The sequence below is a fragment of the Nicotiana tabacum genome, chromosome 20 (genome assembly GCF_000715075.1).
Source record: "Nicotiana tabacum cultivar K326 chromosome 20, ASM71507v2, whole genome shotgun sequence".
NCBI classification, from domain to species: Eukaryota; Viridiplantae; Streptophyta; class Magnoliopsida; order Solanales; family Solanaceae; genus Nicotiana; species Nicotiana tabacum.
In genome coordinates, this window is record NC_134099.1 from 84647179 (window position 1) to 84669796 (window position 22618).

At 35.7% G+C, this 22618-nt stretch overlaps 1 protein-coding gene across 3 annotated transcripts; it reads right to left on the reverse strand.

Moving 5' to 3' along the window:
* Positions 1-8013: 8013 nt before the first annotated feature.
* LOC107769671 (UDP-galactose/UDP-glucose transporter 7-like) lies at positions 8014-16385 on the reverse strand. Of its 3 annotated transcripts, none has more exons than XM_075240627.1 (8): positions 16106-16385; positions 15721-15839; positions 14532-14637; positions 14186-14431; positions 9042-9152; positions 8782-8940; positions 8505-8648; positions 8014-8357 (listed from the first exon to the last, which is right to left on the reverse strand). In XM_075240627.1, the coding sequence occupies exons 2-8, from the start codon at positions 15750-15752 to the stop codon at positions 8202-8204; spliced, it is 954 nt and encodes a 317-aa protein (XP_075096728.1). In that variant the 5' UTR covers positions 15753-15839; positions 16106-16385; the 3' UTR covers positions 8014-8201. The 3 variants fall into 3 exon arrangements, with proteins under 3 accessions (XP_075096728.1, XP_075096727.1, XP_075096729.1); XM_075240626.1 differs by having other exon boundaries at positions 16131-16271; XM_075240628.1 differs by having other exon boundaries at positions 16102-16238.
* Positions 16386-22618: the final 6233 nt, after the last annotated feature.

Sequence of the window (22618 nt, forward strand, 5' to 3'; positions counted from 1 at the left end):
TGAAGCAGCCCGTAGCTACTGCCGCGACGAGCAGCAGCAGCAGTCCGTCCAACACATGCTGCGACGAGCAGTAGCAACACGACGTCGAGACAGCAGCAGCGGCGGCGACAGGCAGCAGCAGCGGCGGCGACAGGCAGCAGCACAGCGCGGACAGCCATGGACGACGACATGGCCGACGTCGAAGCTCGTCCATGGCTGTGTCCGTTTGATTGTTTGGTTGAGATAGAAGCAGCAGCGACGGGGCTTCGAACAACAGAAGGAACAAACAATGGGCTGGTTTACACACAAGCAGAAGCAACTGGTGGCGACGACAGACTGTTTTGCCGGAGAAGATGAAGCTCGACCAAACGACGACGAACTAGAGCAACAATGGTGGACAAAGAAGATGAAGTGCTTGGGCAGCAGCTGTTTGGACGATGAGGGTGTGTCGAAGAAGAAGGTAAAGGGCAGCCATGGATGCTTGGTTGGAGCTTTGGAGGAAGAAGAAGAAGATAGGAGGGGGGGGATGGTTTAGATTTTAGGGTTTTCTTCTTTTAGTTTTTGTTTTGTTTTGTAAAATGTAAGACAAAGGGGTTTGGGTCTTTTGGGTTATGGACTGGGTCGACCCAGTTCGAAATGGACTGGGTCGTAGGGAAGATTGGGCCATTTTTTGGGCCTGTGGCTTGAAATTGAAGAAGAGGCCCAATTCCGACTTTCTTTATATTTTTGCTCTCTTTTCTTCTTTTATTTTTCTAAAACTAAATTATAAAAATACTTAAACTATTATTAAGAATTAAATTAAGTTATAAAAGTGCAAATTAACTCCCAATAACAATTAACGCACAATTAAGTAATAATTAATCATAAAATTGTATATTTGGACATTAAATGCTAAAAATGCAAAAGATGCCTATTTTTGTAATTTTCATTTTTTGTAAACAAATTTAATTAGTAACAATTATAGAATTAAATCCTACATGCAAATGCGACATATTTTTGTATTTTTTTATTAATTTAACAAATAAACAAACACAGACAAATACAAATAATTATCAAAAATATCACAAAATTTCACACCAAGGCAAATCATTTTATTTTGAATTTTTTGGGAGTAATTCTCATATAGGGCAAAAATCACGTGCTTACAATGCCAAATTGCACCTACATGACATGATTATGTAGTGGGTCATGACATGAGACTAAGGAATTTATCCAAAGGTGTTCAAATTTGAATGAAGTGAAAAAAGTTCTCCAACAAAAGGTATTCAATATATATTATATATGCCTCTAAAGCCTAATATTTTACCTATATATATAAAAAAAATTGATAAAGGATAGTCAATTGACCACTATTAGGACAATGTAGCTTCGCACATGCTATCAATAAGTTGTCGATGATGCATGATCACGCCCAGCTATGCCTCTTAAGAGGTCTAGCGGTCGTTACAAATATAATATGGTTTACAAGTTCGGAGTTGAATCCCATAGGTAATTAACTTATTAATCACAACCGCTAGTTTCGCAAGAATTCAAGTAATCAACTTTTAGAAATAAAAAATAATGATTTAACTGTTTTCTAACTAAGAGCAAAGTACTTAAAATGCTGTATTTTATAACTAACAGAGCAAATGTTGTGGACGAGATTGGAAGAGTCTAGAGTTATGATTTTCTCTATTGTCGGAATCCTCCCCGCTACTTTTTTTTATAAATTCGCCAAAGTATTCTCTACCAATCGTCAGTACTTTGGGTGTCGTAATTCTCTTCCAAGAAACTACCATAATTTACTAGACTTATTATTATTCCACACTATGCCAGCTAGCACTAGTTTACCGCTCACTATGATCGCACTTTCGTTATTCCTAATGCCACCTTTAAAACCTCCGTATTGATTCCTCATATACATTGGAAGTGATATTGTTCAACAAATACCTAAATGTATGTGTATCTTTCTCCAAGCAATACATATTAAATAGGCACAGTCAATTGAGAGCTCTTCAATCACCCATAATGAAAACGTAGATCAACAAGTAGAGAAAAATCAAAAGCAAATTATATATTAAACGCAGTAGAAAATCATCCTCCAATAGGTTCCATAAAACTCTATATGATAGAGTTTAGCTACTCATACTTGTATAAACAATCATCAGAATATCCAAAAGCATTAAACTACAGATTAAGGAAGAACAGAGAGAAAACTCTTGTGATTTGTTGCTTTCAAGTGTTCCCGTAGCCTTTTTGCCTCTCCAATAATGTCTTACTCCTAAAAAAATAGGTTTGGAACCCCTATTATACATGTTAGGGGTGTGAATTACCAAGTCCTAGCCAAAATAGGATAGGTTTCCCGTTTCGGCATTTTGAATCGTGCCTTGTGCAAAGATGGGCGACTAACTCTGTGTAGTGTTGTCTTTCGCATTTTGAACTGTGTCTGGCTCAAACATGGAGGCCAAAAACTATACTCCTCTAAATTCTTCCATTTTAACCTCAAATTATGCACAATTCTTCCATATCACCTCTGATAGATTCCTATATAAATAAATACCAAAATTAAGCTCGAGTCACAAATATTCATACTAAAACATGATCGTGGCATAATCCAAGGTAATTTACATACAAAAACATAAATTTTTAGCCTAACATCACCATAACACAATTAAACTCTTGCTTGTCCTCGAGCAACCTAACACTTTGCTGACACAACAACAGCCCACAAGACATCATACAATGGAGGAATATTTAGCAATTCAATGCACTACACCTATGACAATGGTTGATACCAACAATAAGCATGCACTTCTCAACTTTCACATGTCAAAACATGAACAATTCAAAACACTCAAACAACCTACCCATAATCACCCAACATCAAATATTGATTCATTGTCAACAAGCACTCTTGACTTGCACACTCACTCCAACAAGAAAGTTTAATAAATTTACCTATCCGTCGTGGAACCATGTGCCATCACCAAAAAAACAAGAGAGTATGTAGTCCACACATTTAAATCAAAAGTTTTACACATAAGTCAAGAATATTATGAACAAAAATTAACACTTAGATTCTGGAGAATATACTTAGAGTATGTGTTATTGACTTCGTAGGGCAGTGAGATCGATTCTTATCATTGGCCGAGTTTGCTTATAACAACAGTTATCAATCCAGCATCGAGATAGCTCCATTTGAGGCTTTATATGGCTGGTAATGTCGCTCCCCCATCGGTTGGTTTGAGCCCGACGAGTCTAGGTTATATGGTACTGATTTGGAAAAGGATGCCTTAGATAAGGAGAAGTTGATTTAGGGGCAACTTCGCACAACACAATCCAAATGGAAGAGTTACGCGGATAAGAAAGCGTGTGATTTATTATTTATGGTGGGCGAGAAAGTTCTCTTGAAAATCTCGCCGATGAAGGGTATCATGAGGTTCAGAAAGAAGGGCAAGTTGAGTCCGAGGTTTATTGTCCCATTTGAGGTGTTGAAGCAAGTTTGGGATGTTACTTACGAGCTTGCTTTGCCTCCCAGTCTCTCGGGAGTTCATCCAATTTTCCATGTTTCTATGCTCCGGAAGTACTGTACTGACAGGTCGCATGTGTTAGATTACCGCACAGTTTAGCCAAATGAGAGCTTGGGTTATAAGGAGGAGCCAATTGTCACTGTTGCCAGGAAGGTCCGTTATTTGAGGTCTAAGAAGATTGCAATGGTAAAGGTCTAGTGGAGGGGCCAACCAGTCGAGGAGGCGACTTGGGAGACTGAGGAGGACATGTGGAGCAGATATCCACACTTTATTCAGTACTCAGGTATGATTTTAGGACTTTGATCTAAAAAAATATGTTATTTTATTAGAGTCTTTCGTATAAATTCTATTTATATTTAGGGTATTGAATTCCAATCACTTCACGGGTATTTTTTTTATATTGGGTTTATGAGTATTTTTTTTTGTTACAAGACTTTAGGTTAGTAGTCTTTATTTTTATTTTCTGGGTTTATGGGTCTTTATGTTTCTCTTTTTTATGTTTAGAGTACTTCTTCAAGGTTTACGAGTATTTTTTTTAAATAATAAAACAGTCATTCAATTATTTTTCTTATATTTCGAATTTTAATATCAACTAAATTTTTGTTATTAAATCATGATTGGGAGTAAGAACATATATTAGCAATCACAAATGTAGTAAACTCAGTCAATTCCAATTTTTAAAAAATTTAAGTATCAAGCTTAACTAACAAAATATTTTAATTTTAAGAATATAAAGAAGGAGAAATGTTGGTGAGATTCAAAAGTAGCAATGGTTGTTAATCCTAAAGTGCTATGTCATAGTAATTTTTTTTATTACACTGAACATAGAATTTTTATTGGATAAAATTATAATTACAGTTAAATATTTAAAACTTGGGATGAGCTAATATTAAGATTTGTATCAAAAAAAATTCTCTTTAACATTAAGAACAAATAACTAAATCGTACTTAACCAAAAAAGTCTTTGATTTAACTAATTTGCAAAATTCAAGTTATTCTTTTTGAAATTTATCATATAAATCAGTTATAGAAAATCGTATTAAGAACAAAAAATGCAAACGTTAAACAATAAGGATGAACATTAGAAGACAATAAATATTCTAAGTGAGTTGACATTTATTATTTTTCTTTCTTTTGGTATTTATTTAAACAAATAACAACTCCCTATACATTTGGATGTAAGAAGTAACTTATTGTAAAATGTTAGCTTAGATTTTAAAACTTAGCATTTGATAACCTCATTTACATACTCATTTACATGTTTTTCCTGTACAAATATTTTATGATTGACGCTAAGCACACATACAACGCATTGTATACTAAAGTTAGTAATTTTAAAAAAAAATTCTAGTGATGTAAAATTTGTCTAGTAAGCGAAGATTTCATGTTTCTGAAGTTGGCCCCTTGCATATATTTTTACATCCTAAAAAATAGTCAATCTAATTTTCTCTTTTCAACTTCTAAGTCCAAGAGATTACTTTAGTTCGTCCATTTCTTTCTGTTGACTAGCTAGCGAGGGGCATAAAAAAGTGTGTATAGGATTTACTTGACCCCATAGCGTGTTTGATTGTTCGCCCTTCTCCCATTAAACTGACGAGTTTCGTCGTTATTTGATAAATGAACTTTAGCCCTAACTCAACGTCAAAAAATTATAGAATTGACTATCACCTCTCCTTGTAAATAATGCGTATTCAAGCACTTATTTATCTGATACATGTGACTTTCGCAAAGTAAGGAAAATCGCTGTGATATATATCATCATGTAACATCCATAGGTAAGTCGATTGAATAATTATCTCATCATACATAATTGAAGATATCTCTGTAATTTAACAAATTGGGCAACTTATCACTTCCTACATTGTATTTTCATCATGCCTTTTAAGATAGAAAGCCACCAATTTATAATGGAAGCATTCGAAGATGGAGAAGTAGTCGTTAGCTTTCTGATATACTTTTTGGACCAAGTTGCAATAGACTAAACTCTCTAATTTTTTATTTTTTGAGAGCTAAAGTCGTCGAGATAGCACTGATCAAAAATCAATCTAAAAAATTAAATGACGGATAAAAAGACTATTGGAAAGCATATCATTTATACAAAGTATGTCGAGCCAATTGCCAATATGTTGGGAAAATATTATAGAGAAAATAACAAAAAAATCTTCAAAAGATAAAAATAAGGCTTGCTGGCATCCAATAATCAATACTATAAGTTGTCATCACTGGTTTTTGCTTTTTCCCTTTTTATGCTCTGCACTCCTTTTTACCCACTAGGGAAATCTTCCTAGGATCATTGACTAAACAAGATAATACACGAGAGAATATAAAAATGTAAGTCACTCTAAAATTATATCTGTATAATTTAAATAACTAGTTTGAATCATGGAATATGCTGTTAACATTTGTTTTAGGATAGACTATTTATATCACAACCTCTTGAATACGATCATTTCATACATGCATAATACCTCGTATATTGAATTATCTTCTTTTTTAAGTCACCTCTTGTATTTATAATAGGTATCAAAGGTAATATATTAGGTATCGATTAAGAGAATAAAATCTTTAAACGATTGACTTCTTTTCTTTGTATTTCTCCAATTAAAAACAAATTCACGAAGCTACATTGACATTTGTTAAATAAAGCAGGTTTAAAGCTGACTCCAAGTAGAAACCACATGGAAACGTATAGCTTTTTGCCTACTAGTTGACTACTTGACTGGCTTTTGTCAACCGGCTATAGCCGGTAACAGCTTCTCCTAACTTCTTGACCGTCGGATTACAAGAGATGAGATTTAACGGTGGAGATTCTGAGATTCACCAATACGAGTTGACCTTGACTTTATTTATTTGTAGAGTAATCAACCATCTCGGCTGTTGCGCCACTAATATTCTGCAATATTATGTAGTACAGTCAAACGTCCATGTAACAGCATCGTTTGTTCCGAATATTTTTGAATGTCATAGTAAAATGCTATTATAGAGAACATATATTATAACATAACATTAAAATTGGTTCCGGAAAAACTTGACTTTTATAATGAAGTATTGTTATAGAGAGGTCTGACCAGTGGCGAAGTTAGAAATTTCCGTAAGGGTCTTCAAATCTTAAAAAAGTGGAAAAAGTTTTCGACAAATGGTATTCAGTATGTGTTATGTATTTTTAAAATATAATATTTTATACACATACACAGTGTAATTTTTCGACGAAGGGTGGTCAATTGATCAACCTTATGACCATGTGGCTTCGACCATAGGTCTGACTGTATATGTTTATTATTATGATAGTGGTTCGTGTACCAACACAATTTATAGGGTAATTGTCCGTCAAAGTTCAAACAAATAAAAAAAATCACTTAGTACAAAAATTTGAATTCTGATCTCTTATATATAGTTTTCACGTGAAAATATGAATCGAAAATTTTGATTTATGTGTAAAAAAAGGTCAATGGAACGGAGCTTTGACATGACCAACTTTGTTTGAAGTGACTAACGTTAGAACATAGAATGAGTCTATGATTATGACTAGGTCCATAAATCTTTTGACAAACAACAATGCCAAATGTAATACAATATGTTGGAAAACGACCTTTTCCTACGCGTATATAGTGAGTGATTGTCAAGTCTTTATGGTCACCTTAGAACAAAAAGTCTTTGGTCATTTTCAATAGAGTTAGGACAATCTTTTCCTAATTTCATGTATTGTTCAACACGAATAGAGTATGACTATTCTACTACTTAGATAGCTAGTGACAATCGGGTGCTTTTTCATTTTCTTAATTTTTCTTCCCTTAATCTCCCCTTAATCATTTTGTCAAATTCTCCATTCTTTAACATATTCTATAGGATAATAATTTTGTGGCCTCAACGAGATAAATTACAAAGTACGTAATATGGCTATTTAATAAAAAAAGAAATTACCAATTTAAACTAATAATCTAAATTCTAATATGAATTTACGGTCTTGAATTGGTACAAGGTAAAAGATGCCTTGTACCAAAAGTTAGGGATAAGAGAGGGTGATAATAGTCTGTGAGTAGAATTATTCAAGCTTATTCCATGTGCTAAATAAATGAATTTGAGTGAAAAATGACATTAAACAGAAGAGTCGTAATTTTATTTTCTTGTAATTTAATTATGTCAACTACTGATTTTTGTAAATGGTTTGAGATAAATTATTGTATGTCATATCCTAGTCCAAATAGACTTTATAAATGATGGTATATCTATGTTACTTTGATGTTTTCGTCCATATGTTTTGTCTTAAAAAAATAAAGCAAGTGATTTCTGTAGTTACTCAGGAAACATGAACCCAACCGTAAAATGCCCCAAAACATTCTCTTCTCCATTTCCTATTTTCTTTTGCTAAATATTGCCATTTCTTCACAAACCAAAAATGATAACAAGAACCCAAACCATTAAACTTCCGGAGAAGAAGAGTCCGGTCACAATTAAACCCCTTCTTGGAAACAAAGGAAATATTTGATCCAATTCTAATACTGGGCAGGATTCGCTAGTCGCGACATAAGCCAACAGCAGTATGAATGAACACAAAAGATTACAATGTTTAGGTGTGACAGCAAGTCCATGGTCAAGATAATATTAATTGAATAACACGTGCTTTACTACCTTGAAAAACCCAATGCTGAATTCAACTGTAGTTTTCTGTTCTCATATTGTAAAAAAAAAAAAAAATTGAACTCTCTGGAAGCTTTATTTACGATGACTTTCAATAATCTTGGGCAACTTGCTCTTCTTCTGTTGATATTTGGCAAATGAATACCACACACCACCGGCTGTGTTGACCACCAAACCAGTGACATTCAAAGCATGTACTTCTACACCTCCCAACATGACAAACCCAAGTGTCTGAATAGGGAAACACTATTAGTGCTTATAATGAACCAAGGAAAATTTTGAAGTGAAAAATAAGAGATATCAACGAAACAATTTGCCAGCAACTTTACTTTCTGTCTTGAAGAAATAAAAGAAAACTTGAGGCTGTAGACAACATACCGTAGATCCAACTCCCTTGAGGACTCCAACAATCGTGGTAGTTAAAGCTGAGTTAACGATGGTACACAGGAACATAGTGTAGTTCAAGACAATGCCCATCACCAACGAAAGAATAAGAATTGCAAGAAATGATATTGAACTACTCTGTTCATGGGGGAAAAACCAGTTTTAGAACCAAAATAAGCATTCAGAAACAATAAAAATAGACAGTAACCTAGAGTTGCAATCTAAATCCTGGTCTCCGATTGTTCATTCTGAATATAGCAAAGAACCTAACCTTTTCAAATAAAATAGATAAAGAATTTGGAAATTCTCCTGTGGCTATGATAAGGAATAACAGAAATGGCAAAGACAAAAAGCTGTTGTAAAACATGATCTCAATTGATGAAAGCCCATCCTCTGCTCCTGATTTCTCCACTAACACAAGGTACATGGTCTGAAAAAGAAACAAGGGCATGTAACTAAGACGTATTTAATCTCAAATAAGTGAGATGATACATGCAACAAAATCACTAAATGATAAAAACAAGGCGAGACCTGGAAGAAAACAGAAATAAAGGCCAAACTGTATCCAAAAAGATCAAAGGAAAAATCTCCAAGCGCCGCAATAAGAACTCCAGTAGCAGTAAGTATAACAGAAAGTGTTACCTGAAATAAGAGAGAAAGTCCTATTACAGTAGGGTTATAAATAGAAATATAAAAAAATAGAGGTGGTGACACTTAGTAAATTGGTCAGCAAAATCTTGATGGGTGATTAATTGGTAGGCCATCATGGTCAGTAGATGGAAATTCTCTTCTACAGATGCCAAATTGGTATATCAGTAAAAAGGAAAATTTTCACATGTTTCATGTATCAGTTCTTTGAATTAATTGAAGGTAATGCTCGAGCTTTGATTTCATCATCAACAACAACAAACCCAGTGTAATCCCACATGTGAGACTCGAGTTTTGAATTAAAGAATACATACATTAAAAAAAAAAAAACCTCACTCTACAAACAAAAATAGGAAATAAACTAGTCCCAACAACTAGAAAGTAGAAAAGAAGAGAATATGCCATTACAAACGACATCATCAGCGTCAGGTATACAAAGTCTAAGAAGAGCAAGTAAGGGTGTTGGCATGTCAAAACGGAAAAAACAGTGGCCCCACCGGAACCAACAAGGGCGGAGGTAGGGTATTCTTTACGGGTTCGACCGAACCCTGTAGCTTTTGTGTGGACCCTGTATGTATATTAGAAAATTTATTAAATTTGTATTTATATATAATCGAGAACCCAGTAACTAAAACCTACTATGGGTTCGGTGTCAAGTTCAAAACCCACCAACTTTAAATCTTAGCTCTACCTCTGGTAATCAATGTAATGGGCCCTCAAAGTGCAAGAATATTTCCAAGTTCAAAAAGGAGAAAAGGAAAACAAATGACAATAATCCTAGTCCCAAGAAGCTATACCTCAATAGCGATGCTCTTTGGTACCAAATTTTTTCTTAATTTACAACAACAACATACCCAGTCTTATCCCACACCGTATGGTCTGGGGAGGGTAGTGTGTATGCAGACCTTACCCTTACCTTGTGAGGACAGAGAGGTTGTTTCCAATAGACCTTCGGCTAAGGAAAACACAAGCACCACATTAATAAAAATACAGACAAGAAGGGACAGTACCAAAAGCTATATAAAAGCAGAATAAAAACAACAAGGTAATAAAGTAATCCACAATGAAAGAAAACAACAGTTAGTCATAAAAATCTACTGCCCACAGAAAGCGAGATTGTGTGTCAATACTACTGTTATGAACACTCTAGACTACCTACTCTACTACCCTAATTCTCGATCTTCATACCTTCCTATCAAGGGTCATGTCCTCGGTCAGCTGAAACTGCGCCATGTCTTGCCTAATCACCTCTCCCCACCTTTTCTTTGGTCTACCTCTACCTCTACCTCTCCGTAGGCCCCCTCCAATGTCAACCTCTCACACCTCCTCACCGGGGCGTCTGTGTTCCTCCTCCTCACATGACCAAACCACTTAAGCCGCGTTTCCCGCATCTTGTCCTCAATAGGAGCCACACCCACCTTGTCGCGAATAACCTCATTTCTGATCCTATCTAACCTGGTGTGCCCGCACATCCATCTCAACATCCTCATCTCTTCTACCTTCATCTTCTGGACATGAGCGATCTTGACTGGCCAACACTCAGCCCCATACAACAACGTTGGTCATACCACCACTCTGTAGAACTTACCCTTAAGTTTCGTTGGCACCTTCTTGTCACATAAAACACCGAAAGCGAGTCTCCATTTCATCCATCCCGCCCCAATCTCCCCATCCCCCTGAATAATAGACCCAAGGTACTTAAAACTCCCTCTCCTAGGGATGACTTGCGAGTCCAGCCTCACTTCCTCTTCCCTCCTTGAGTCTCGCCACTGAACTTACACTCTAATTATTCTGCCTTGGTCCTGCTCAACTTAAAACTTTTAGATTCCAGGTCTGCCTCCATACCTCTAATTGCGCGTTCACACCGTCTGGCGTCTCGTCAATCAATACAATATCATCTGCAAATAGTATGCACCACAGCACCTCCCTTGAATGTGGCGCGTCAGTACGTCCATCACCAGAGCAAACAAAAAAGGGCCGAGTGTCAACCCCTGATGCAACCTCATCATAACCGGGAAATGGTCCGAGTCCCCACCCATCGTCCTCACTCGGGTCTTTACTCCATCACACGTCTTTAATCAGCCTAACATAGGCAACAAGTACACCTCTAGCATCCAAACATCTCCACAAAACCTCCCTCGGAACTTTATCGTACACCTTTTGGCACTGTATTTTTTTAATCAACGTACCCGAATTTTAAGAGAGTGAAGTTTACCAAAAAAATTCACAAGGAGAAGCATCAAACTTCTCTTCTAAATTCTTTGGTCTGTGCAAAGAAGTTTCTAAAACCTCCTCAAGAAGAAACTCTTGGAACGGTATATTATACAAAATGGTAACATGTATCTAAAGTTATTAGGTTCTGGTCACTGTTGAAAGTATTGTTGCATTCCGACGCAAAGGTATCATGCAGGAAAATAGCTTCTTCAAGATCTAAAATCGTAATTTTTAGATATGACAGGCGGTAACGTTAACCCAAGCTAAGGATTATTTCCTACCTAATCCATTGTATTTCCTTGTTTCAATAGCCAATGAATTTGTTAAATGTGTGATACAACTTATCCAAATTCAGAACCTTCCTTGTGGTAGCTGGACCTAAGCGCTATTCTCCCTTCTTTACTCGTATCTGGTTCTTCACTTTTGTCTATTTTAAAGAAGCTAAAGCCACATTGATTCACAACAGTAGCTCCAATCACTCACAATTAACAAGATATTTTAGCTAATATATACCCCTTCTTATGCCAAGTGCAGTAGTGTCCTACCCCAATATCGGGCCCTCTTGTTGTAACACGAGCGTCCACTTTACCCCACTCTAAACATTTATTGCAGAGAAGCAACTGTCATGGCCAATGGACAGGAGTACAAGTATGGCACCTTTACATTTTTTTATAATGTACTACCTCTGTTCCAATTTATGTGAACCTATTTCTTTTTTGGTCCATTCCAAAAATAATGACCATTTTCTAAATTTGGAAACAATTTAGCTTAAACTTCCAATTCTACTCTTAATGAGAAGCTTTTATAACCACACAAATACTTTGGGTCCCTTTTTGACTTGTTTAGGACCACAAATTTTAAAAGTCTTCATTTTTTCTTAAACTCTGCGCCCAGTCAAACAGGTTCACATAAATTAGAACGGAGGGAGTAATAAATTAGTTATTGTAATGGCAATTTGATAATTATAATACTAAATTAATATATGTATAGTAATTTTAAATTTACATAAACTATGCGCTTCATTTCTCACTTTTCGCCTCAAGTCCCATAGACCTTGTCCCTTTTTGAACTTTTTGCTTTTAAAAACACTTGCTTAGTTATGATAGTGGCTTGTTGAACAGACCTGCCATGTCATCAATCATAACTAATCCCTGTCTTCTCTAATGGGGATTTTGATCCCAGCTAACTATATAGCATAAGTGTGGAGGCCGGGTTTAAGCAAGCTTTGTTGGAAAGGCTCCAAGTACGCCCTCTTGGCCATCCACAACATATGCTGATTTACAGATTTTGTATTTAATGCAATTCATATTTAGGACCCTTCAACTTCTGTTAAAGCCTATTTAGGACCCTATTTCACTAAGGCTAGAAAGAGTTACTCCCTCCGTTTCAATTTAGATGAGGTAGTTTGACTCGGCACGGAGTTTAAGAAAAAAGAACACTTTTGAAACTTGTGGTCTTAAAAGCTTAGGGGGTAAAATCTTTGTGGGGCCATGATATTTGTGTGGTTATAAAAGCTTCTCATTAAGGCTAAAACGAAGAGTTTAAAATTTAATTATTTCCAAATTTAAAAATGTGTCATTTATTTTGGAACAGACTAAAAAGGAAAGTACCTCATCTAATTTGAAACGGAAGGAGCAACTCTTTTGCCAGCTATGTCAGTGACTACTTTGTCAGAGACCAGAGACACAATAAGTTCCCTGTATCTCTTAAGAGGAAGGGGTAGAAGAAGTGCACTAGCAAGCTAGCGAACACGTTCGGCTCTAAGCTAAATAGTTTTACCCTGTAAACAGTGAGAAAATGAATTAGGTAGACTGCGTTAGGCACTTAGAGATGCTCGTGATTCGAATACATCAGATTCGAGGTTAACAATAGCGGTTTAAGTGAGATTAGATAAGGGTTTAATGATTTATGTTAGCATAAGGGGACCCATAGTCCTAGGCTTTTCTCAAACTGATACTTCGCCAGGCTAATCTTTTAACTGTGTTTCGCTATATGCATTAGCTAATTGTTTCGGTTAATAGACTAGTCAATTGTAAGTATAAAGCCAACACAATTGTTTGGCCTAGTCTCACTAACAAGGGACCTAATAATTAATTCATATCTTCCCTACTCCATGTGGGCACGACCAGACTTTTTAGCATGGTATCTTACAAACGGCTTATCTTTTTAAAAGGTAATTTGGGTGATATCAACTACATAGTAGACTAAAGGAATAATGTTACCTCTATGTGATTTTCACTTGCTTCAAAATTCACCAAAGCCACAAACTTTTCATATCAACCTTCCACTCAGTTTCCTCACATGGAGAAAAGAAACCAAAAGGCATAAAACAAAAGAAGATGAAGGAAAACTAAAATGCAGAATCATAATATTGTTGTTTACAATATGTATTAGTAACATTTAATTCTCTAATTTATAGTGACAAGTACACAAATTTCTGTGTAGAATTCATGGAAAAACAAAAACAAAAGTAACTACGCAATTAGAGAGTCTATGAATTTCAGTATACTGCCAACTGCCAAGGCATATACTAGCTAATTATTTAAGCAAATCCTAACCTTAAGTTTCCACACTACCGGAGCGCAACTTTTATCAATTCCAAATAAAATACAGTATGTTACAGTATACGCATAGGCCAAAAGACATATAACAGCATCAAAAGAATTGCAGATCTATTATGGCGACATGCAATGTGAGAGCACTTAAAAATGAAGATACTCATACACTATTAGTAGAGAAAACAGTAAAACTTGGCTGCACCAAACCAAGAAGTAACCTCCGATGATTATACCCAGGATATCTTGATCACTAACCTGAGTTGTAGGTTTAGCCTTTCCGGTAAAGAATCCAGCTACTAGTACAGCAAGTGGTGTAAGCCTTTTGATGGCAATATACATAGGAATATTCACTCCTTTCAAGCTTGCTAAAGCAAAACCCACATTTGCATTGTAGAACAACGAAACTGGGAAAAGTTTCTTCGCAGTCTCTGCATTCAATCCTCTGGCCCTTGTGTATCCCATGACTCTACCGAAGTGTATGAGCAAAGCTGTTGCTAATTGCTAATAACAGTGTAGAAAAAAGAAGGTAAGAAGAAAAGAAACACAAGTCAATACTTACTGTTGTGTGTATTCAGCATACTGATAAGTCATGCAATTGTACCTGGACTGTGAGAAGAGTCATAGAGTGTGCATATTGCATGATCACTGCCTTGTTGATGAAAACCATAGCCATTGATGCAATGCCATAGGATAACGCAGAAAATAAACTACAATTTAAAGCATGCATTCTGTTAGTCAATAAAGTCCTAGAGGACATATACAATGATATAACTTTGAACAGACAAGAGAAGGTTGATCTTGTATATGAGACACTCTACCTCCAACTAAGAGGTTCCGGGTTCAACTGTCAAGTCATGAAAGAAAGAGAGGAAAATGCCACTGTTGGCCTATCGGAAGGAGAGGTTTGAAGCGGCATTTATCATATAAAAATGATAATAACTTCGAACAACATGATCATTATATACTTCTAAGTTTTAACACCAAATGTACCATATTCGTTCTAAGTTCGCGAAGTGTAGAATGGGACTACTCTTAATTCCCCGACCACTTAGTTTTCATAATATATTTTGCTTTCTAAAAGGAAGCAAGGACATGTTTGCCTCCATATAAATACTCTCATTTCACTAGGCTTTCACTTAATAAAGCTCTACGAGCCTATCATGCATTTTTGTTGGCGGGTTGAAAGATGACTCTCTCAAAACCCCAAGCTTTGGGAATAGTGGTAGAGTGGAGAAGAAATGAGTCACTCAATGAACTAAAATAAACAATATTCCATTCTTTTCTTAGTTTTTTCAGAAACTTAAATAGGTCTATGAAACATTTGCCGTATTCTCTAGTCCTCAAGAAGTGCTGCTTACTTCAACAGAAGTGCTTCTTTATCAGAGGGGGGCCTGCTGACCTAGTGCATTAGTTATGGGTCCGTCCAAACCCAGTAGTTTTGGTTCATGGTCTTCAGATCCTACCCTATATGTTTGTTTAAAAGATCAATAAAATAGTATAAAAAATAGATTCCGAGTCTGATAAATAAAAATGGGTTGTGAATAGAATCTGGAACTCGAACCCACAAAGTTCAAATTCTGGATCCGCCTCTGTGGTTAATCAGCCTCTAAATTTCAGTGAAGCTAAAGATTCAACTAGGAGATAAAGACGTATTGACAATGGAATTTTTAGAGAAACCATAATTTACTTGCATGCAAGAAAATGAAAATCAGAAAAATGTTCACAAAGCCAAACTAATACATTTCATTCAGCTCATTTAGTGAGAAAATTGGAATTGAAAGTAAATGTACCTCAAATAAGGACTTGTATCCATAATTTCCATGTTGTCCCACAAACAAAAAGGAAATTCTTAGAACCTTAAATACAGCCTTGAACCTACTTCATTAGTAGTCCTTTATTAAAAATAATCCTGCAATTAAAGCAAGAAATTAAAAAAGAAAACATCCATATTGTGATCAAAAGCGAAAAAGTATAACATGCACTCCAAATCTGAAAACTAACAATCTCCTGATTTCAATACCAATGCATGAGATTTCTTAATTTGATCTCAAAGATAGCTATATTAATTCAAGATTAAATCTTTTGCTAAAAAAGTAATAGAAATTCCTGTAATTGAAGCAGCAAATTAAAAAAAAAAGACCCAGATAAAGATAAAACACAAAGCACAATACCCACTTTCCCAAATAGCAAATCAAATAACCTGCTTTTTGTTTCTTGTTTGAATTACAAGTCTTGAAATGTAAAAAAGCTAAAATTCTTGTGATTACATATTATGTAGTGAAATTTGTGTGAAGTATATAGGAATTGGGAAATGGGTTTTGTTGGATCAAGAGAACGGGAAATACACGTTGAAGGGCAACAGTGTGGAGTGTGGAGAGTGTGAAAGTGGAAGCAACTTGGAATTTGGCGTGGAAAGGGCAAAAATGGATCTTTTCTTTTTCCTCCATGAAAAAATGTGTAGTAATATTTTATTTTTTTTGGTTCAATGTGTGGGTAGGTGGGTAAGATGGGCATGACCATAGGCCATTTTCATCGCCGACGCGAAGGTAAAAAAAGAAATGTGCCGGAATTTGCGTTGAGGGGATTGGCTTCTTCTGCCCTTTAGCTTACAAGGATTCCCCTTTTATAGAAGAGGTCATTAAAAAAAAAAAAAAAATATATATATATATATATATATATATATATATATATAATTTATTTGTAAAAATTAAATAAAATTTAAAATGTCTAAGTATTTTTAATGACACTGTGGTTGCAATTTTCATACCTTCAACACTATACATATTACAAATTTGTCATGGAAGAATACAATAGTACCCACATCTATAAAGGGATTAATCTGTGTATGAAGATATGTATTTCTTAATCAATCTTAAAAAGTTGAAGAAGTTTAAGAAATATGTGTGTTTTAATAGAATAATAAATGTCTTTATTTAATATATGCATATCTATAGACAATAAATTTGCGTCGAGAAAATAAAATCAAGACCGAAAAATATCGCAACAATCGTAGTATTTGATTTCGAATATTTGAGTGTTACAATCTCTATGAATCCTCTGATTCTTCTTTTAAACAATAAATAAATTCAAGGGCCTTTGAGCTTGATCTTGAATATGTAGTTGTTGCCACGAACGATGATCTTGTTCTTGTGCTTGAGCTTGATTGCTTGGACTTGAATTCGATTTGACCTTCATTCTTGAGCTTGAACTTGATTGCTTGAAGCTTGAATCTTGTGGAGGAATTTACAGCATTTGATCCACGAGCTCTTTCTTGCTTCTTGTTATAACTTCTGGTGTCTTTTCTGAGTTATGAAGACCACTATTTATAATTTTGGAAGGGATGAGTTGTGACAAGAACAAACTCTTTCCGACCAATCAAATTGAAATGTGACATGGCTGTATTTGATTGGCCAGAACATGTCACTTGCACATGTGGCGCGGTTTCATTGGCCTTCTAATGTGACTTGACATGCCTTATCATTTTGACACGTGGCATGATCCTATTGGCTCTTCTGTTTGACTTGGCGCCACGTCATTTGACACGTGGTACCAAATTGGGCCTCTAGGAAGATAGCATCTTTGGCCTAATGAAGTGGGCTAATCACTTTAGCCAATTAAATGGGCTAGCCCAATGGATTAAGAATTATTTATCTAATCCGTATATATTGGGCTTATATAATTAATTCAATTATATTGACCCGTAATATTTATTTGGACCAATATATTTTGAATTTAAAATATGATCCAAATGATTTTATGGATTCAATCCGATAAAATTTAAGCCTACAAATGCCCCATATTTTAAGACTTCTTTGAGGTGTAAATAATTTTGGCAAACCTCAATACCAGGCTTGAAGTACGACTTAATTTAGACATATATCCTTCAGATGGTAGCTTAAATAAGAAACATCAATTTTCACATAATTGAATTATCTCAAAGCTTCAGAATTACTAGACAATGCAATAACGAATATTGCATTCCAGACATACTATTTTCTTAATCAAACAACTCATATACCACAAACCTCTCAATTAATAACCAGCCATGAATACTCCTACACAACAGCTTGATTATAACAACGGTATTAATGAACCACCCGACATTGGCACTATGCAAATAGATGATAAAAACCAAATCATCCTTCCACATCTTTTCTTCAAACATTAATCTCTAATAATACAACCAATAACCACTCTCCATATCCAGCAGTGTCTTAATCACACTTTTGACCTAGCAGATGAAAGCCTTTCCAGCAACCAAGATGAAAATATCTTTATCCCTATCACTTCTGAAGATAAATGCCAATTATATCTGCCATGACAATACTCAGTAATAGTTAAGGTATTTAGCAGGAAAATAACACATCAACTACTCCACACTAAGCTGCTTGTATTACGGAAAATAATACATCAACTACTCCACACTAAGTTGTTTGTATTATGGAATCCAACTGAGGATCTACCTCTAATAGATTTGGGCTCTGATTTTTTCCTCATCAAATTTCAAAAAGAATAAAATATGCTTAAAGCACTGCATGGAGATCCATGGTTTGTACTAAATCATTTCCTGTCTGTTCGAAAATGGGAGCCTAAATTCATTGCATCATCTACACAACTTACATATTCAGCCATATGGGTTCGTCTACCGGAGCTTCCTACGGAATTTCATGACGAACAATTCTACAAAAGGTGGGCTCTAAACTGGGACAACTATTAAAGGTTGATGTCTCTACTTCCTCTACCACTAGGGGAAAGTATGCTCGTATATGTATCGAAGTGCCCTTAGAGAAGCCACTTAAAACACACCTACTTATAGGACATCATAATCAGATACTACTCTACGAGAGGCTTAATTTATTATGTACAAAGTGTGGGCGATTTGGACATAAAAATGTTAACTGTTACTTCATATCACACCAACCTCTAGATCCATATACTAGTTGCCACCCTTCTACTTCATCCAATACAAAAACAGCACATGAACCTGAATGGAAAACTGTAAACTTTCCAAAGAAATCCCTACCACGCTACAACACTAACCGCCACCAAATTATCAATAGGGCGGCGTAGGAGGCGGCAAAGACAAGGCAACATACATGTAAGTCTCATATCTCTATTGGGCCTTCTGAGGCCCATCAACTATTAAACAAAGCTCCTTCTAATAAGAATTTTGCTAACAAATATAATGAATTTGCGAATCTGGATGAATTCATGGAAACTCATATGGACATGGACACTACCAAAATCACAAGCTCAATAAGGGATAAACCAAAAATTGAAGCCCAAAACTGATTTAGTAGGAGACAAATCAATTAATCACTGCCCGTTAGAGATAGGGCCACAGACCATTTCCTCCAATCACACACCCTCTACATCTACTCATGCTACACTACCAACTCCTACACATCTAATAAGCACCATACATCAGAGCACGCCTAACACTCCACACACGCCACCTAAGGAACCCCAAACAGATCACACACATAACACTAATTCTGGCCAATCCACAATACACAAGTCTACTTCTTCACATGACACTAAAGTCACACCTGGAATACCCATTGATAGCAACAATCCTAATTTGCATGCTACAGTTCCTTACGTCCATCACCAACCTAGCCAACCTTATTTCCCATGCAAACCAAATCATTATCCCCCGTGTGATACCCATTAGAAAATATTCACTAACACACAAGACCTCTCAAAGGTTTCAATAACACCACTACTTCCTACTTCTGCAAATACTATACCTTCATCTAACACCACAACATTAATTCCTTCTTCCACAGAAATCAACCATGCAAAGACCAACTTTCCTAGCAAATTCCAACCAAACTTACCTGAGAAATCTGGACAACAATCAATTCTTCCATCTTCCGAGATTAACCATGCAAGGTCCACAATTCCCATACATCATCACACTACTAGTCTACATATCTCAACATAACACGATGGACCTCTCACTTCAATCGTGGTTGGAGATGGGATTACAAGAATATGCACTAGTATTCACCATGGAACTCAACAATCAGGAAGGTGTTCTCCTACTCCAAAATTCAACACACTTGGCAGAGATAGTAATGGAGGGGATGAGATTGGGGATGAAAGCATTTTCTCAAAATCAATGGTACAACACTCAAATGCCATTTCTACTAGAGCACCAAGCATCAACTTTAAATCCACAACAGTGGGCATACCCCATGCCTCCACCAATTCCAGTGCTCAACTCAACAACCATTCTACTGCCTTTTTATCCTCCACATCACATGGGGAAGATTTATGCACTATGGTTTCAGCATCTCAACTCCTTCAATCCACTATGTCTATACTCCAATCCTAACAACTCATTAGAAACACTAACACCTCAAAAAAGTCCACCACCGACTCCACCTCCATCTCCAAATGCACTGGATATAGAAACAAGGCAGGAGTTAGCTCAGATTCTAGTGGAATTAAGGGAGACAAGGACAAAGTTCTTATGGTTAAAAGGAATCCAGCTTTACAGTCTTAAGGAACCGTACGAAAAAAAGTTCATTCCGAAGTGTCTTATAGAAATGATCACATGCAGCCTAAACTTTCGAGTCACAAACAATCGAGAGGAAGGAAAGTACTCAATGGTGATTATTCCTACACTTTGTCCACCTCCTCCAGTCATGGATCATCAGACTCAGATGACAACCTCTGTTGTCAATCCTCTGATCCCAACTCCTCCAGTCACAATACCCATCTCTTTTATTATGAATTTTATAGTATGAAATTGTAGGGGTTCTCACAATCCCAGTTTAGGTGACATTTTAGGTCTCTATTAGATAATCATAGACCAGTTCTAGCAATCCTTCTAGAAACACACATGCAAGATCATGAGAGTCTTCGTGAGGAATTCAATTTTACGAACATAGCCCATATGTCTGCTAATGGACTCATTGGAGGGTTGGTTGTGCTATGGCATGAAGCTTTCATTAATGTGGAGGAACTGAGGATGTCTGAGCAAGACATCCACTGCCTCATCCAAGTATATCACACTAAACCTAAATGGATCCTATCTGCAATATATGCTAGTAATTCTTATCAATTACGTGCTAATCTTTGGGAAAGCTTAATGAATCTGCATGATACTTTTAATACTCCTTGGCTAATAGGGGGTGATTTCAATGACATATTATATGCACAAGAAAAATTTGGAAGGCTACCTATTAATGTTAATAGAGTAGACATATTTGCCAATTGCATTAATTACTGCAAGTTAATTGATCTAGGTTTTAGGGATATTGGTTTTACGTGGACTAATAAGCGTAGAAATAGCCCTGCAATTTTTGAAAGACTTGATCGCTTTTTGGCAAACTATGAATGGCTAAATATGTACGCTGAGGCTACGGTAGAACACTTACATAGAACATATTCAAATCACTGCCATCTTTTAATAACCGTAGAGACCAAAAGAAATATTATAAAAAAATATTTCGATTTGAAACTATGTGGGTATCACATCCACAATTTCCTCAATTAGTACAACAAACATGGGTTGAGCCTCAACCTCTCATGGAAACAACTAAAAAATTTCAGTAAGTAGTCACAAATTAGAATCATTTGATATTTAGAAATATTTTTACTCGTAAAAGGAAAATACTAGCTAGGTTAGCCGGAATACAGTCTTCAATACACTATCCTACTAGTTTTTTCCTGCAGAATTTAGAAATACATTTGACTAATAAATTTAGTAGTATTCTTAGAATAGAGGAAGACTTTTGAAAGTTAAAATCAAGACTAATGTGGCTAAATCAAGGAGACGCCAACACGAAATTTTTCCACATGTCTACTTTAAATAGGCGTAGGAGAAATAGGATAACTTCACTAAAAGACTCAGTAGGTAATTGGAGTTATGACCATAATGAAATTCAAGATCTTATACTAAATTACTACTCGAATCTTTTCACTACAGAATAAGACCACTCAGCTCTTAGTATTAATAAAACAGATAATTGCCTACTCAATTTTATGGATTTACAATCTTTAGATGAACCTCTAAAGGACAATGAAATCACTCAGGCTCTATACAACTTTAGTCCTTATAAAGCATCTAGTCTAGATGGGTTTCACCATTTTTTTTATCAAAAATATTGGGGTGATGTAGGTAACAAGGTAAAGCAATTTTTCCACCAAATTTTTAGTACTAGACTTATACCTCCCTTACTAAATCAAACTTATATATGCCTTATACCAAAGTGAGGCATGCTCAGACACTCCAACAATATAGACCAATAAGTCTCTGTAATACCACTTATAAAATTATAACAAAAATAATAGTTAATAGGCTTAAGCCTATTATTTCAAAAATAATAGGACCCATACAAACCAGCTTTTAACAGAGTAAACGAGTTTCTGATAATGCCATAATAGTTCAAGAAGCTTTAATCATTTTGCAAAAAGGAAAGGAAAGACTGGTTATATGCTTTTAAAAATAGACCTAGAAAAAGCCTTTGATCGACTGGAATGGTCATTTATTAGGAAAACACTTCTCTATTTTGGCATACCTACATCTATGATTAAGCTAATCATGTCATGTGTTACTACTACTTCTACTTCAATCCTCATTAATAGTTCACGTACTCTTTATTTCACCCCATCAAGAGGGATTCGTCAAGGTGACCCTTTGTCACCATACTTATTCATTATGTGTATGGAGATGTT

Excerpts from the sequence above, each read along its gene's own strand:
- LOC107769671 (XM_075240627.1), bottom strand. The coding sequence starts at position 15,752 with ATGGAAATTATGGATACAAGTCCTTATTTGAG. Across the intron at positions 14,638-15,720 it reads GATACAAGTCCTTATTTGAG|TTTATTTTCTGCGTTATCCT; the intron begins GTACATTTACTT and ends TTTAAATTGTAG. Across the intron at positions 14,432-14,531 it reads TGACTCTTCTCACAGTCCAG|CAATTAGCAACAGCTTTGCT; the intron begins GTACAATTGCAT and ends CACTGTTATTAG.